Below are 18405 nucleotides of genomic sequence, written 5' to 3'. Positions count from 1 at the left end.
CCATTTCACATTCCTCATATTTTTCCTAAATTTTACAAGTATAACATCATATAACCCTCTCAAGTAAGGCCATTTACATGTCCTAGCAATTATCACACTACAAGTGCTTAGCTGGTATGAGCACATCAAAGTTAACTAAATCCCAAATGCTACGCAAGAGACGTATTTTAGTTCCTTTCTACCTCACTATCTAGCAAAGTTTTATGTGCTTTTAGTACAGCAACTCTGTACTGTACTGTAAGTGGATCCATGTACTCTGTGAAATTCCTTTAACGAATTATGACACATTTCTTAAATTTATGTAATTGGAGAGTTTTAATTTTTTGTTTTTTGAAGAAGTGAGGACAATAGGATTAGAATTGCTTAACTTATGACAACTGAAGAAGTATAAAGCTTCTCATTACTTTCAGGAAAAAAATTAGAATAAGGGACACCTGTATTGGGGATTCCTAATTTAATCACCCTGATTGTTATAACAGTATACTTAATAGTCTTTATTTATAAATAAGTCATATATGCCAATGCAAAAGATCCTGAGATTTGAAGGGCACAGGTCAATTCTGAATTCTGGAAAAGGAATCTTAGGATCCAAACTGTGGAGAAAATGAATAAGCCTTTGGGCTCCATTTTAAAATATTGTACCAACAAAACAATTATAAGCTTAAATCTATGTATGATGGTAATCCACTTTAAGGAATCTGCCTTACAGCTGCATAGAGGTCCCCATTAACAGGCTGGCCTTAGATATTTCCTAGTGCTGTAGTAATTAGTAGACAGTTTACAATGTGCACACCAAAAGTCAGGGGAAAGCCTATATCAAAATAACAATGACAATAGTAAAAACTTACATGTCATTTTGAAAAATACAAGTGGTCCTTCAATTTACAGAAGGTTTATGGTGTGGAAAGACACTTCAAGTTGAAACGAGGTAAATCAAATGTAGACTTTTTAAAATGTTTAAATAGAAAAACTGTGTGCCTAATTGATGGCAATGACCACAAGCACACTTACTTACTATGTCATCAACTGCAAATGATTTTTGAATGGTCTAATGTTTTCTTAAGTATAACATAAAATTGGACAAATATTGCAACCAATCACATAATTTTTTAAAAATTTGTTTTAATTATGTGAGCCCTGGGAGAATGAGTGTGCAGGTCTATAAGGCCTCAAGGAAACATCTGGAGAAAAAATCTGACCCGTATTTGTCTTGTCTGAAAAATATGAGGGATGGTTAAGACTAGCTCGCTAATAGGATCCCTTCTTGATGCTAGGTATCTATGATTTAGTGAGAATGGACAGCCTCAAGAGGTAGTAACCTAAAGTGTTCAAGCGGGAACTGGTTGAGTATCTGCTAAGGAAAAGGGATTCAACATACAGATGACCTTTAGTAGAGAGGCTGAGTTCAATCCAATTGATACAAAGCCCCCCTCCTCTTACCCCAGGGAGGGAAATTATGCTATGTGGAGGTAGATCTGAGGTCCAGGGCCAGGACAGGGGTGTTATGACCCAGAAAATATTATGAAACAGTCTGATTGGGCAACCAAATGTGTATTACACAACCTGCTGTAGTGGCTAAAAGAAATGGCTTAGGTGTTTATAGCAATTGTAAAACATCATTTTGCTTTTTGTCAGTTTTCAAAAAGCCTCTTATATTCCATTGAAAGCACAAAAATGAGTGCCGATAATGCCATGAAGTGAACACAACTCCTTTCTTCCTCACCTCTGTATAACATGGCCTGAATGTGTGATTTCTCACCATGTAATATATTGAATAGTTGCTTTATGTAAACAAAAGAATAAACAGTACGGTGCAGCCCCTGAAGACACTGTCTCAACAGGATGGCATTTGAATGAGGTTTGTGATTAACAGCACATTTGATATTCTGTCCAAATGTAAGTCACCCTCTATTCTCAGGATCCTCCCAGGTTTGCTTGTTTTTGTCACTGCCCAACATATTTTCCTGGGGCATTTTTCTCCTTACTGACCTGTCTTTGTGTGCTTTGAATATTCCATCCAAATTTAACCTAACAAAGAATGTAATTGTGCCACAAAAGCCTGAATCTTAAAGGAGCAGGAGGAGGGAGAGGAGAAGGACAAGACGATCCCTTCATTCCTTTTGATGGACTTAAGAAGAAGCACCAGCATTGTCTGAAAACCAAACTTTAAGAAGAAATTGGATTGGATTTATAAAACTTTGTTTGGTATGAGATTTACCTTATTCACTGAGAATGTGCCCTATACATAGGGCCCCAATCCCTGTAAATCTTACCAATCAGCTACATTGTTATGCCCTTCCACCTAGGAACTTGAGAAAACTCATTTTAGGATACCACCAACTGCCTTTAAGTACTGATTAAAAATATATATATATATGGATAAAAGTTCTAGAAAACAAGAGAAAAATAGGGGAGAAAGCAGCGTATGTTTGTTCACAGCCTTGAGTTTGATTCCTGTTTTGTTATTGTAGGAAAAAAATGTCTATTTCAGAGAAGGGGAAATTGGAGGGGCAGCCATGGGTGCCGCACTGGAATTCAACCCATACAAGGTTGAAAAAACTGCAGTCTGGACAGTGGAGAGGTGAAGGTGGAATATGAAGAGCCCCATGGGAGACCATCTATTTTTTTCTCCAGTCTTCTCAACCTGGCTCAGTAGGCTGCTCCAACCCCATCCCAGAGGCAAGCTGAAGTCAAAGAGGAAAATACAGTCTTGACCTCAGCATACACACACTGGAAAGAGACCAGCGCAGCTCCTCTAGTGTGGCTTGTGGTGCTCACATGGTATCATGGCGCCGGCGGTGCAGGGACAGATGGTCAGAGCGAGAAAAGCTGCGGTTGCAGTCTGTACACCTGAAGGGCTTGATGCCTGTGTGCTTGCGGAAATGGCGAGTGAGCTCATCTGAACGAGCGAATTTCCAGGAGCAGCCATCCCAGGTGCACTTATAAGGCTTCTCTCCTGAAAAGGGAATAGGACAAAACAGAGAATTAGAGGAAAAGCTTGGCTTCTAGAAAGATAACAGAATTTGTAACTTCTACCAAAGCTTGAGTCAAAGAGGAGATTACTTTGGAGGCATGTTCTTATTCACCTTTTTAATTGATTTGACAAATAAATATTATATATTTATTATGAACAATGCAATGTTTTGAAATATTACACACATTATGGGTTGGCTAAGTCAAGCCAATTAAAATAAATATCATTTTACATACTTATGTTTTGTGGTGAGAACACTTAAAATTTACTCTTATCACACTATATGTTGTTATTTACAGGAGTCCAAAAGGAAGGACTAAAGGACAGAATGGAAAAAAAGAGGGCAGGCTAGAAAAAAGAGGGTAAAATAGAAATGGCTTTGTTAAAGTCCTGGCTCTATCACACTGACTGTGTGATATTAATGACTATTCCCTGGCTGAGTCTGTTTTTCCATCACTAAAGGAGAGGTAAAAACATCTCACAGGGTTATTCAAAACATTTTTTTTTAAAAAATCGCTAGTAAGCAATAAAAGTGGGATCCAAACCTAGGTCTTTGACACTTTCCACTCTACCACACTGTAGTAACCATATCCTCTTATCGAATACCTTCCACAGAACAGTATAATATAGAGCTATATACAAGAATGTATGATTCAGTAGAAATATCCCTCAGCTAAAGCTAACATGCCTTCTGTGTAAGGTCAGAAACTGAAGTGCTTCAAATGTCATGGGGCGTCCAGCCAAACTTTTTGCAATAGCTTCATGCTCAGAGAATCTTCATGTTGCATCTGGGTTATATATAGAATATAATCAAGATAGAGAGATAAAATAGAAAGAAGTAGTACAAAAACATTAATACAACATATTATTGTCACTAATTACTATACTTTGGTATACTCAGAGTAAAGACAATACCAAGGAGAGAGACCAGTAGAGTTGTAGAAAAGGTAGGAGGAAAGAGGAGGGGAGGAGAAGGAGGTTTCTGGAAAAAATGACTAATTATTGTTATGCACATATATTGAATTAATAACTATGAATTTCATGATTATGGACAGAGAGGTAGGAGGGGGAGGAGGAAGGTGTGGGAAGGGAAACAGACCAAGTGATGTAGCACCCATGTATGAATGTATCACTAAGGATCTTATTATGATATATAATTACAAAGCACCAATAAAATTACTTTAAAATAGAAGCCTGGCTGACAGGTGTGGCATTGCATACCTGTAATTTCAGTACTTGGGAGGCTGAAACAGGAGTCTCACAGATTCAAAGCCAGCCTCAGCAACTTAGCAAGACCCTCAGCAACTTAGTAGAGCCTGTTTAAAAATTAAGAAATAAAATACAGGACTGGGGGTATAGTTCAGGGATAGAATGCCCCTGGATTCAAGCCCCACAAAAAGAAGAAGGACAAAGAAAAGGAGGAGGAGAAGGAGAAGAAGGAGAAAGAGAAAAAGAAAGAAGAGGAGGAGGAAGAGGAAGAGGAGGAAAAGGAGGAGGAGGAAACGATAATGTCTCCTGTGCTGTTGATTTTTCAATCTGTTTTCTCCCTGGGAAATAGAGTTGTAAAGATTAACTGACTTAATAAGTGCAAGGTGATTAAAACAAAAAATAGAAGGCTGGTCAAAGTAAAATAAATATGTAAAAAGAAGATATAGTGAAAAAGACAACACCAACACACTTAAATGTAAATCATTATAAAATTAACAGTGAGGAAAGTGAGGACTGGAGATGGTTGGGAAGAGGACTATTTCTTTTTTATTTTACATCCTTTTGTACAGGTTGAATCCTTCAAGATCATGATAATAAGCTGGGCATGGTTGCACATGCTTGTAATCCCAGCATTTGGGAGGCTGAGACAGGGGGTTTGCGGTTCACAGACAGCCTCAGCTACTTAGTGAGGCCTTTGCAACGCAATAAGACCTGTTTCAAAGTAAAGAATAAAAAAATAGGGCTGGAGGTGTAGCTCAGAGGTAGAATGCCCCTGGGTTCCATACCCAGTACCGCAAAAAAAAAAAAAGATCACAATGATAGATATTTACAATAAAAATATGTAAGTTAAATGAACATAAATAAATAATCCCTGCAGATAAACCCAGCATCATGGAGTAAGGGTAATATTTGCTTTCTTAATACACTTTTGTTTTTATTTGCTATAATGAGCATGTATCATTTTTAATAAAAAAAGCAATGATAAAGATACAAAATGCATTAGTATACTAATGATATCTCTTCTGGCTTTTGCTTCCCTTTCTCCTTATAAATTTTCCAGGACATTTAAATTTTTGCTGCTTTAAATTCCAATGGCAATCTGATATGCACATAATGTTTTTAAACTTACTACTTATCATCCACTAACTCTCCCAAATATTCACTAATTAACTTTATAGCTTTTAGATAATGCACAAAGGAATAGAATCCAGCCTGACTCACATCTTTGGACCATACCTAGACAACAATTTTGATATTAAAGATGTTGATCACTGTTCATTTCGATATTCAGAAATTGCTGCATTAATGACTAAACGTGAGATAGAGCCGGTCATGGTGGCGCACGCTTGTAATCCCAGCTTGTGGGAGGCTGAGTTAGGAGGATTGCACAGGTTCGAAGCCAGCCTCAGCTACTGAGTGAGGCTCTCAGCAACTTACTGAGACCCTGTTTTCAAATAAAATATAAAATAGGTCTGGGAGTATAGCCTGGAGGTAGAAAAGCCCCTGGATTCCACCCTTAGTACCACAAAATAAATAAATAAATAAATAAATAAACAAACAAACAAGCGAGATAGAGCTTGATGTCCTGAGACCAAAAAATGACGAACGAAATGTTTATCAAATGAAAGGAAAAAGCTATGCAATGACCACACACACACACACACACACACACACACACACACACACACACTCATACCAGACAAAGAGAAAAGATTTGAAAGGCTACATAGAAAATTATTAGAGCATTTGGAAGGGAATGAGATTTTAGAGGGTATACAGAGTATATAAATATGATTTTTACTTTTTGTTCTACATAATTGTATACAATATCTATGTCTTACCTATAAATTTTATTGCCATCTCTCAAAAATTTCTCCTGAGAATTCATATCTTTGCTACACCCAAATGAAGAAAATTTGACTTGTAAAGTAGTGACATCCTGTGGTGATGGAGGCTCATTGCTAGAGCACACAAATGACTATACAGGAACTTAGCATCTAAGAACCTTGCTTCCTATTTCAAAAGTATCTACCATTGCTGGGCATGGTGGGTACGCTTGTAATCCCCGCGCTTGGGAGGCAGAGACAGGATGATCATGCTGGTTTGAAGCCAGCTGCGCTGGCTTAAGAGACCCTGTTTCCGAATTAAAAAAATATAAAATAGGTCTGGGAGTGTAGCCCGGAGGTAGAAGGGTTTCCAGGAACCCCAGTACCACCAAACACACACACACACACACACACACACACACACACACACACACACACACAGTATCTACCATTTATTATCACTGAACAAGATCTTATTTGAACTGACTTTATAAGACACAGCCTATTAACTCCCACCAATTTATCCAATTTGAAGAACAAAACATACATAGTTAAAACAAATTTATATTACCCACACATTATGAGACAAAGATAGTGTGATATAGGTTCTAAAGCTAGATAATAATCTCTGGAATACTATGAAGTCATTGAGAAGAAAGCATGGGTAGGTTTAGATAAGTGGAGAAGGAGGTAAAGAGTGACCCACTTAGTTGGCATCAGGGTCTGGTAAGGTTGTGTCAATGATACTCCTTCCTACTAGGACAAAGACCTCCCATTGCCTTCCCTTTCTCAGTACACTACAGTGCAATGAGATATTTGCTGGGGTAACACCAAATATCTTTTTAATTCAAGAGTGACTTAGTCAGCACTAATCCCAGTACTGTAATCCCAGTACTCGGGAGGCTGTGACAGAAGGATCACAGGTCTGAGGTTAACCTCAGCAACTTAGAAAGACCCTCAGCACTTAGAGAGGCTCTGTGTCAAAATTAAAAATGAAAAGGGCTAGATTTGTAGCTCAGAGGTAGAATATCCCTGAATTCCATTGCCAGTGCCAAAAAAATAGAAAATAAAATTAAAAAGAGTGACTTGGTCAAAGTTGTAATTAAATGATCTAGGCATAATATATAATGAATAGGAGGCTAATGACCCAAAGTGATCAAATTAATTATTTGTTGGCAAGACAAAGGCATGAAGAATAGATGTAAAAAAAAAAAAAAACATAGCCAGGCATGGTGGCGTGCACTTGTAATCCCAGCATTTGGGAGAATGTGACAGGAGGATCGTGGTTCACAGACAGCCTCAGCTACTTGGGGAGACCCTTTGCAACTCAGTGAGATCCTGTTTCAAAAATAAAGAGTAAAAAATAGGGCTGGGGGTATAGCTCAGAGGTAGAATGCCCCTGGGTTCCAACTCCAGTACTATAAAAAATAGAGAGAAAAAGGAAAAGAAGAAACATAAGGGGTAACTGTGGAACAGGAAATGAAAGAATATTAATAATGGCTAAAATGTATTGAGTGTTTACTATATGTCAGATACTATTCTAAGTTTGCTACTCTACTACGATTCCTAGATTAGGAAAAAAAAGTAAAAGGTGGTGAATAACTTTTAGCAATTAGTAGTAGACTGAGATATCAAGTCTCTTTTTTATACTTTTATTGGTGCATTGTAGTCTCATATCATCATACATTTCATAGTGATAGTGATATACATGCACACACCACTTGGCAGGCTTTATCCTAGATGAGATGTCAAATCTGACAGCAGTTTCACAATACAACTCCTTGGCCATTATATTTATATCCCCCAATAAAAAGTTATTCAAAATAAACAATTTTTGTTGTTGAATAACTAACAATATAATATTAAAATAAATGATTAATTTTGATCATGGGTGATATCATTATAAAACAAATCTTGGGACTTTACAGTATGTTTGATAGAAACTCTTTTATCTGTATTTCCAGCTTTGTATGATTGCAAGTTTAGAGAAAATGAAGGACTCATGCTAGAGGAGTTTTTCAGGTGACCAAGAGCTTTATGACTCTCTTCTAAGAATACCTACCATAACATGAATGGTACTGTATCCATGGTACTAAGTATTAACATAGAGATGTTCTACATCTGAGCTACATCCCCAGTCCTACTTGTTATTTTATTTTGAAATAGGGTTTCACTAAGTTTCTTCATGATGCTGGCCTCAAACCTGTGATCCTCCTGTCTCAGTGTCAGAAGTACTAAAATTACATGCATGCACCACCATCCTCAGTTTGGATATCACTCTTTAGGAACCCTAGCAATGAAATGCAGTCTTTGGAGAGCAATAGATCAGACATTTCAGTGACTGCCTTAGTCTTAAGAAATGTGTGTAATACTAAAATATAGAATATCTATATTGCATATCAAAGTTTCATTCCAAAAAGTGTTTCTACTTACAATCTGTATAATTGTTGGCAAGCTACCCATTTCTGTAAATGATACCTCCATCTATCCAGTCAATCCAAAACAGAAATCTGAGAGTCATCCTAGTCCCCTCAATCTTCAGTATATATCATTCTGTTAACCTCTACTGTCAACATCCTACTCAGGCTATGATCATTTTTGCCTAGATTACTACGTAAGCCTCTTAAAGGGTCTCTCCCCCTCAAAACTGGCTTCCACCACACCATTGCATTTCAAAGCTTTTCCCACTCACCATTACACTCAATATGCCCAACTATGCTAGCCCAAACCCCACATCTTACAGCTAAGAAAACCTGAGATTAAAGAGATGAGAACTCAGAGATGTAATTGGAGAACTGGGATTAGAACTCAGGTATTCTAAACTCTCTATTCATCGTTTTTGCCTCAATACCTTCAGGGAACATAATTTTAAAATCTAGATGGTGGATAAGTGACCAATATGATCTGATGTCTTTGTGAGTATGAGAATAGACTGCAATAAGAAAAGGACATGTGAAGTCAATGCTATCTCAACACATCTATGGTAATATGTATGCTTAGACTATGCCACATTGCCTCTCACTAAACAAATTCGTTCAACAACCTTCAGATCTTCTTTCTAGCCTTAAAATCATCTAGAAAATATAAATCAGAAACTGAAGCCCATCAATCAATATTAACATGGAACAGAGACACCCAAGTAGCATGTGTTTTCTAATTTCATGCAATAGAAAGTGTACAGCACCTTTTATGATATATTGTTATCAAAAACTGAATTTAAATCTGATTAGTCTTCCAGATATACTTATGGTTTTTCAAGAATTAAGGGGACATGGCATTTGTTAAAATGACACATTGAAGATGTAATCAGAAAAACATGTCACACTGGATTGGACAAATGATCCAGGCTCTTCACCAAAGAAAATAAAAAAGGAAGAGCAATTAAAAATTTAAAAGATAATTAAGAAAAATATTAGTTAAACTCAAGAAATGATCCTTGTTTAAATACTATTTTGCATAATTTATTAAAATTTATTACATATTTAGAAATATTTTATATATAATAAATTTTATTTGCTAATTATAGTATGTTTTGTGTGTGTGTGTGTGTGTGTGTGTGTGTGTGTGTGTGTGTGTGTTACTGGGGATTGAACCCAGGGGCATTTTTCCTCTGAGATATACCCCCAGCCCTATTTTGTTTTTATTCTTTATTTTGAAACGGTCTCATTAAGTTGTGGGGGAGGTCTCATTAAGTAGCTGAGGCTAGTGGTGAACCTGACATACTCCTGTCTCAGCCTCCCAAGTACTGGGATTATAAGCATGTACCACAATGTTTGGCTATAGTTATTTTTTAAAATGTCTATCAAAAATGCATTTCAGAGTATTACTTACTAAAATGATATGGTGTTTGGCATTTGCTTCAATATAATACAATGGGAAGAGGGGAGTTGGTGGGAGTGTAGAAGAAACAAAATTAGTCATGTACTAATTTTGAAAGTGGATGAAAGGGAAAATCAAAATCCAGTAAGCTATTCTGACTTTCATGTTGAAATTTAGATTTAAATACTTACAAAGAATCCTCAGAAGAATTGTAATGAACTTACCATATGACCCAGTAATACCACTTCTGGTTATCTACTCAAAAGAAAGGAAACCGAACTACCAAACTAATGTATGTGTATCTATGTTCATAGCTGCACAATTCACCATCACCAAACTATGGAACCAGCAAAAATGTCCATCAACAGATGAATGGATTATGTACACAATGGAATTTTACTCAGTCATAAAGAAAAACATACATAATTTACAGGGAAATGGATGGAAGTGGAAGACATTATGCTAAGTGAGATTAGTCAGTCACAAAAAAGTATAAAATCAGATGTTCTCCCTAATATGTGAAAGCTAGGGAGAAAATGGGACATAGGAGGAACTCTAGATGACGAAGGAGATTCTGTAGATGAGCAAATAAGGTGACCCAACTGAGGGAATGGGAAGGGGGAAGAGGGAACTTCTCTAATGCACATGATGTACTTTAACATACATATCAAAGTCAATCACTAAGCCAAGCATGAGAAGGAAGGAGGTGGAGGGAATGGGGTGAGAATTGGGTAAGTGCTAATTGGGTGAATTGTGCATGTATGTCTCCACCATCTTGCATCCCATAAAGATGTATGACTACAATGCACCAATACAATTTTTAATAAATAAATAAATACTTAGTAATAGCAGAATCAGCATCCACCTGCATGGAGAAGCAACCAAATATATTACTAAAAAGAACAGTTTTATCAGAATGCTTCGACAATGCAGCCTAGACACCAGTCACCTGTTTATAGCCTCAAAACACAGCCACTAAGTCTCTAGGCCATTCTACAAGAGTACTAATACAGTAAATGTAAAACAGGAGATGTTTACAAGAAAGAAGAGAGCCTCTTTCTTGTTCCTTGTTCAAGGTGTCGAAATCCCAATTCTCTGTGTGTGTGTGTGTGTGTGTGTTTATGACTGGGGATTCAATCCAGGAGAATTCTACCTCTGAGCTATGCCTCCAACCTTTTTTCTTTTCTTTTCTTTTTGTTTTGAAATAGGGTCTTACTGCATTACTGTGCAATGGCCTCAAACCTGCCATCTTCTGTCTCAGTCTCCCATGTACTGGAATTAAAGTTATATAGGTGTGTACCCCCATGTCTGGCTTTTGAGTCCCAATTCTAACCTGGAAATTGCTACTGAAGAGTCACCAAGGCAAAGGGCACAAATTAATAACAAACATGAGGCATCCAGCTTCAAAGGAGGTTCCTTTAAATTCCTGGAGAATTGTTTTGAACTAGACACCAACATTCTAAATCTAAAACATTTCACATAATCTTAATTTTCTGCTTTTCTCTGCAATTAGGATATTTTCTAATATTCAACTATAGTTGAATGGCAACTCTCCTTCTTCAAATGAGACATATGCATATGCCCTGACACAATTCTCTCCAAATTCTGCTTTACTTATGTGTATCCTTCATCTAATGTGAACAGGAATAATTAGAGGTTGGTAGATGATGCTAAGCTCCAGAACTCTGCTTTAATTTCATTTAGATTAAATTGCTTTACTGCGAGAGCCTCGGTGGGACGCCCCCTCGGAGAAGAGCTGGCCGCTGCTGGGCTTGCGTGGGGGCACTGGGAGGATGTGGCTGACGGCAGGCGCTGGCATAGTCGAGTGCAGAATTTCCTACTTTGTGTTTGAAGTAGAGTATAGCACCCCACACAGCAGGTAATTGCTGCCATGGAAACACAACTGTCTAATGGGCCAACTTGCAATAACACAGCCAATGGTCCAACCACCATAAACAACAACTGCTTGTCACCAGTTGACTCTGGGAACACAGAGGACAGCAAGACCAACCTCATCATCAACTACCTTCCTCAGAACATGACACAGGAGGAGCTAAAGAGTCTGTTTGGAAGCATTGGTGAAATAGAGTCCTGTAAGCTTGTAAGAGACAAAATAACAGGACAGAGCCTGGAATATGGCTTTGTGAACTACATTGACCCCAAGGATGCAGAGAAAGCTATCAACACCCTGAATGGATTGAGACTTCAAACCAAAACAATAAAAGCTTCTTATGCTCGCCCAAGTTCAGCTTCTATCAGAGATGCCAACTTATATGTCAGTGGACTTCTGAAAACAATGACCCAGAAGGAGTTGGAACAGCTGTTTTTACAATATGGGTGCATTATTACTTCTCGTATTCTTGTTGACCAGGTCACTGGCATATCAAGTGGTGTAGGGTTTATTCAATTTGACAAGTGGATTGAGACAGAAGAAGCTATCAAAGACCTAAATGGCCAGAAACCTCCTGGTGCCACAGAGCCAATCACTGTAAAGTTTGATAATAATTCAAGCCAAAAAACCAATCAGGCCATCCTTTCCAAGCTGTACCAGTCTCCAAACAGAAGGTATCCAGGACCGCTAGCTCAGCAGGCACAGTGTTTTAGTAAGTTTCTCCAATGACCATTGACGGAATGACCAGTTTGGCTGGAATTAATATCCCTGGGCACCCTGGAACAGGGTGGTGTATATTTGTGTACAGCCTGGCAGATGAGAGTATCCCGTGGCAAATGTTTGGGCCTTTTGGAGCTGTCACCAACGTGAAGGTCATCCGTGACTTTAACACCAATAAATGCAAAGGTTCTGGATTTGTGACTATGACAAACTATGATGAGGCCGCCATGACGAGAGGTAGCCTCAATGGATACCGTCTGGGAGACAGAGTACTGCAGGTCTCCTTTTGGACAAACAAAATGCACAAAGCCTAATGAGCTCTTGTCCTCGTCCATTTATATATGAAAACTATATAACAAATGCAAGTTAAGAGAAACTTTATACATTAGTAAATGTCTTTGTAAGTCAGTGCTGAGATGGGGATAAAACAACTACTTAGCATCCTAAGAAATATGTGAGATTTTTTATTGCTAGTATTTGAATTAAAACTTCTTAAATATCTTTTATGATTGAATATGGACAAGAGGTACAGGGTTTTTACCTGTCACACTGCATTCTATTACCTTCTTTGAAGAAGGTGGACCTTTTAAAGTGTTTCAGCTAAGGGAAGACATTTCTTTTTACATAACTGCCTTGAACCTGTGAGTAAATATTGAGGCTTTGTGTTGTAATTCTTTAGTTGGTTGTGTCTTTTCCCCCCCTTTTTACCTTTTTTTTTTTGGTGGTACTGGGGTTCCTGGAAGCCCTTCTACCTCCGGGCTACACTCCCAGACCTATTTTTACATTTTTATTTGGAAACAGGGTCTCCTAAGCCAGCGCGCGCGGCTAGCTTTGAATCTGCGCGATCCTCCTGTCTCTGCCTCCCAAGCGCGGGGATTACAAGCGTGCGCCACCACGCCCGGCGCTTTTTACCTTTTTTTGATTAGCTTTGTGTTGAGTTTATATTTGAAGCATTGCTGTTATGTCTAAGTATTTTGAAGTTTACATTTTTATTTATGAAGTTACAAACAGTATTTATTTTGTAATTATGATTTGGGTTGGGGAAGGGGGCTACATTATAAATGCTTATTGTAAGAATACTGGAGAACTTTTCACAAAGCAGTACCTTGCCAAAGAGATAAGAGACTCTTTGATGTGGGTTTTAAAACAGCATCTATTTTTATAAAAAAGAAAATTTGGAGAAACTTTTTACTGGTCCTGGAACAAATATTTTGACTTGAATACTTTGAGAAATCTATTCATATGACACCTAGTAAGATTTAAAAATTTACCAGGAAATTTGCAGTGGTTGGAAAATTTAGAAAGATTTATGATGTAGAAAATATTTTTGAGATCTTTGTATGAAAGGAATGGAATCAATGAGGGAAACACTGCTGGTTTCGTTTTTGTAATCACCAGTGGCACGTCTGATCATCCTGGTTATTATGTGATAGGTGGCTCACAATGATTTGTGATTTTGAAACAAATAAAAAAAATTTACAAAAGAATATATAAGAGCAGGCAAGAAATTTAAATTACTAAGAGATGGGGGAAGATCTGTTCTTCCTAAAGAAATCCCTTCAGATAGAGCTCATGGTGTTTAGTGATGTACCTGCAGTATTGTTTGAAGAATTGTTTTGTCTTAAGGAACAAAAAGATGTTGCACATGATTTGTACTGCAGCAAATCGGCAAAAGTGACCTGAGTTGGATATATCTGAAGGTATTTTGAAAGTTACGTTTAAGGCTAACACCTGAGCTTTGTGTAATGTAAATAAGACCTTGTGTTTATGAACCTTTCAGCTAATTTGATTTTTTTCCCCTTACATGCCAAGTGATGCTCAGGTTTTGAATGTTTTTGTATCAGTTTTTTCCTTTGTAAATGGCATTAACATTGTTATTTGAGGTTTTGCTTAATCACTTTTGTTGTCCTGAGGACTTGAATTTACAGTGCATCAGATTCGTTGCTAATTTTGTCTGTAGATAGTCTAGCTTCAGCTGTTTATGGTGACGCTACATTTTCATTTATAAATATGTTTGTGGTAAAAAAAAGAAAAATGAGTATAACCATAGGTTTTGAACAAACTTCCTTACATTTTTCATACAAAAATCATAAATAACTGCATGCTATTGAAATTTAACTTTGTATGATGCTTAAACCACTATTTGGGGAAATAATACAATAAGTCTTTATCATGTATGAAAGAAATTTTTAAAAAACACAAAATATTTTCTGATTAGCATCTAGCTTATAATAAATTTTCAAAGAAACTGAAGGCAGAAGTTGCCTTCATCAGGATGCACTGAGAACCACATAGTTATGTCCTGCTTTTTGTATAAACTGAGATGCTCACCTGCTTCCCCTTAGAACAGGCGGCGTGCTATGCATAACATAGTTGTACATTCTCTTTGCGGTTGCTTTGAGTTTTTATTTTTTATTATTTAAAATTGTAGTTATAAAACATTTCAGTAGAGTATAATACATATACTGTGAGGCACGTGCTGAAGTGAATAAGCGAGTTTTCATGCTGACCCACTCAATGCTATTCAGAAATCAATTGGCTTAGCACTCTCTCATATCCTTAGGTGCATTTAGATTGTCAGAGTTAACCTTCTGCGTTTAAAAATAAATAAATAAAATATGTGTATATACTTAAAAAAATAAGGTTTCCCTCATGGGAAAAAAGCAGCTATGTGCTTCTTTCCTATACTACTGTAGCAAACCAAGGCATTGATGAGAGGGCATGCAAATTGTGCTTCACTTTACAGTGTTTATCAGAGAACTTAATAAAATGTAAGGCTGGTATTTATTTGAAGTTGTACAGTATGACTTAATTCACATCTGTTGGAATAGAAAATATATTCTGTTGAGTATTTTAAAAAATTGCTTTTCTACTTTTCCATGCTCATTAAAACTGGTAGAGAGCCCCAAATACATAGCAGCCTTCTGTAACTTAGTGAGACCATGTTTCAAAATAAAGAATAAAAAACAGGGCAGGGGGTATCGCTCGAGATCAAAAGCCCCTGGGTTTCATCCCCAGACCCACAAAAAAACCCCAAAACATAAAACAAAAAAAAAACAGAAAACTGGTAGAGGCCAGGTGTGGTGGTGCATACTTGTAATCCCAGCATTTGGGAGGCAGAGACCTGAGGATCATGGTTGGTGGGCAGCCCAGCTACTTAGGGAGGCCCTTTGCAACTCAGTGAGACCTTGTTTCAAAATTAAAAGATTAAAAATAGGTATAGGGTGTAGCTTGGAGATTCAATGCTCCTGGGTTTCATCCCAGTACCATACACACAAACTTGGTAGAACTGTGGTAGCAAAAGAGAAAACATTTTATGTACCTTAATATTTTTTTGCAAGGGGGAGGGTACTGGAGATTGAAGCCAGGGTCATTCTACCTCCAAGCTATACCTCCAGTCCTTTCTACATTTTTTAAAATTTGAAACAAGAATCTCATTAAATTGGGAGGGACTCATTAAGTTGCTGAGACTGGCCTTAAAACTGTGATCCTCCTGTTTCAGCCTCCCAAGTACTGGAATTACAGGCATGTACCACCACACCTGGCTTTTAGCTGGCTTAATTTTTGCTTCATTGTTGTGGCTTCCCAAAGAAAAACCAACAGGTGTTCAATTGGGATGATATCTCAGAATTCAGTGTGTTTTGTGTTTTACTAGACTGGTTTTATAAAAGTTGTCTTAAAGTAGGAGAGTAGGACAAAGATATAAACCCTGAGTAGGGCCTGTGCCCATGAGTATAAATTAACTTACTCCTAGCTCTGAGATTGTGTGTGTGTGTATGTGTGTACACAAAACTGTGTACATATGCCTGTGTGTGTTGGGGGTGAGATAGGTGGGCCAACCTGTATGGATTCTGCGGTGAGCTTTCAGATGAGAGCTTTTGGTGTACACTTTGCTGCATCCTGCAAAGTCGCATTGGTGAATTCGTCTTCTCTTCAAATCAAGTGACTCTTCTCCTTGCATTTGAGCCATTGTTGCTGGTCTAATCAAAGAAAGAAAGATAATGCCGAAAAATTAGTTTAAAGTAGAGACTAAAAAATAGACTTTTCCACAGCAGTGGCACCTCACACAGGTTTTTAATTTATGCAAATTGAATACCAGCTCCACAAGAGAAGAAATAATTGGAATAGTGCAAGCAATTCTCTCAAATAGTATATTTTATTCAGTAAATTCAGATCCCTAAGAAAGCAAGGGAGGTGGTAATGTTTCTTTGAATGGTTATGTTCTCAAACAGTTTCACTTTAATAAGTGCCATTTTGATGCTTAGAGAAACACATTTTTCATACAACATGTTGTATTGCTAAATACAAGCCAATTACTTCTAATTAGCTTCAACATTAGAAGACAAGTCAAAAAAAGAAGACCAGGCCATTTTAGAGAGAAATAATGTACAACTATAATTTATGGGTAATTTGAAGATTTTTTTCAATGGTAAAAGTGATAGTCTACAATTAGAACAAAACTCTACCTTAACATGGTCATATATGTACATGTATGCACACAACTCATATACTCTCTCTGGGAAGGCAGTTTATCAGTATTTTGTTGTCCTGAAAAATTTACCATCATGTGTTATAATCAGTTTCATCTAAATGAACTCGAGTGTGCACACCTACACACACACACACATACACACACTACACACACACATACATTTGAAACAAACACAAATGTACTCACTCTTGCTGCAGTCCCTGCAGGCTTTGTAAGGCGGAGGATCCACTTTCAATTGCACTGTCCTCACTGTCACTTGGAATCTCAAGAGGCGACATGGAGGTGGGGTCAACTTTTACTAAAAGCAAGAAAAGGGAGTAGTACGAGCCAGAATGAATGTATTTGTCTATGCAATCATTTTCAGAATTCTTGTTTTGGCCAATATTGAGAAATGGCAGCAAACAGAGAAATATAAAAAGGAAAATGGGAGAAATGTATTTGTGTAGAAGGATGAAAATAACTTTTTATTTTTAGCATAATTTCTCTTATCTCCTTGTCACAAAAAAGGGTTGCTAAAAAGTCAGATTCAGTATGTGTTTGTTGAACTGAACTTTCTAATTCCCCTGCTGTTCTAAAGTAACTCCTAGGATTATCCCAGAGGTTAGAACATCTCCTTTGGCCATTGTGCTACTAAGTTGAAGTCAGCGAGACAAAACTGGTACCTAGCACCTTGACACATGTTAGTACCCTTCCTTTCCACTTATGTTGGGATAAATCCTCATATATTCCTATTATCAAGCACTAATGCTTTTAAATCCTAACAAAACTCAATCAGGTGGTTAGCAGTCTCCTGAATTCAATGAATGTTTGAAATTTTCTATAGAGAAGAAACTTAAGGGTAGGTGTAAGGTGATGAGGGGGGAATATTTGGCTGGTACAGTTGTCTCTATAGTTTTTGATCATATATGTTTCACTAAAATGTGTACATTATAAAAAACAAAACGTGACATGGAAAGGGTAGAAAAATTAAAACATTGGTAATATGTTATATTGTGCTCTAATTGTTTTGGGTACCTCTCCTAAGATCTAAGCACCTCATTTTGGAGACCAGAGAGTTAATGTCCTTAGCTTGGAACTATAATGAACACATTTACAGTTTATTTTATTTATTTATTTTTTAGGGTCTGGGGATGGAACCCATGGGCATTTGATCTCCAAGCTACACCTCCTGCCCTACTTTTTATTCTTTACTTTGAAACAGGGTCTCACTAAGATGCAGAGGACCTCACCACGAAGCTGAGGCTGTCCGCGAATCATGATCCTCCTATCTCAGCCTCCCGAATGCTAGGATTACAAGTGTGCGCCACCACGCCCAGCTTTATTTATATTTAAGTGGCTCTGGTAGCCAGATATGGTGGTGCACATCTGTAATAATGATACTTGGGAGATATATACAGGAAGATTGCAGGTTCGAGAACAGCCTCAGCAGCATAATGAGACTCGCAGCAACCTAGTGAGACACTGTTTTGAAGTC

At 37.4% G+C, this 18405-nt stretch overlaps 2 protein-coding genes across 2 annotated transcripts in view; one reads left to right on the top strand and one right to left on the bottom strand.

The window, feature by feature from the left end:
- Positions 1-2774: 2774 nt before the first annotated feature.
- The window catches only part of KLF8 (KLF transcription factor 8), a gene marked incomplete at both ends in the record, with an annotated part of 32326 nt that continues 16695 nt past the window's right edge, over positions 2775-18405 (bottom strand). The window contains 3 exons of the mRNA XM_080718656.1: positions 2775-2956; positions 16280-16419; positions 17118-17229. Coding sequence (XP_080574782.1) covers positions 2775-2956; positions 16280-16419; positions 17118-17229 — 434 coding nt within the window. The remainder of the gene's footprint in view (positions 2957-16279; positions 16420-17117; positions 17230-18405) is intronic.
- LOC308278705 (ELAV-like protein 2) lies at positions 11711-12753 on the top strand (the record flags this gene model as incomplete). Its single annotated transcript, XM_080718657.1, is given in 2 exon segments — positions 11711-12433; positions 12436-12753. Coding segments are annotated over 2 exon segments (1032 nt in total). The 5' UTR covers positions 11711-11719.

This window comes from Muscardinus avellanarius (assembly GCF_963383645.1).
Source record: "Muscardinus avellanarius genome assembly, chromosome: X".
Classification (NCBI taxonomy): domain Eukaryota; kingdom Metazoa; phylum Chordata; class Mammalia; order Rodentia; family Gliridae; genus Muscardinus; species Muscardinus avellanarius.
The sequence above is the reverse complement of the archived record's forward strand: the minus strand, read 5'-3'. Positions and strand labels throughout refer to the sequence as shown.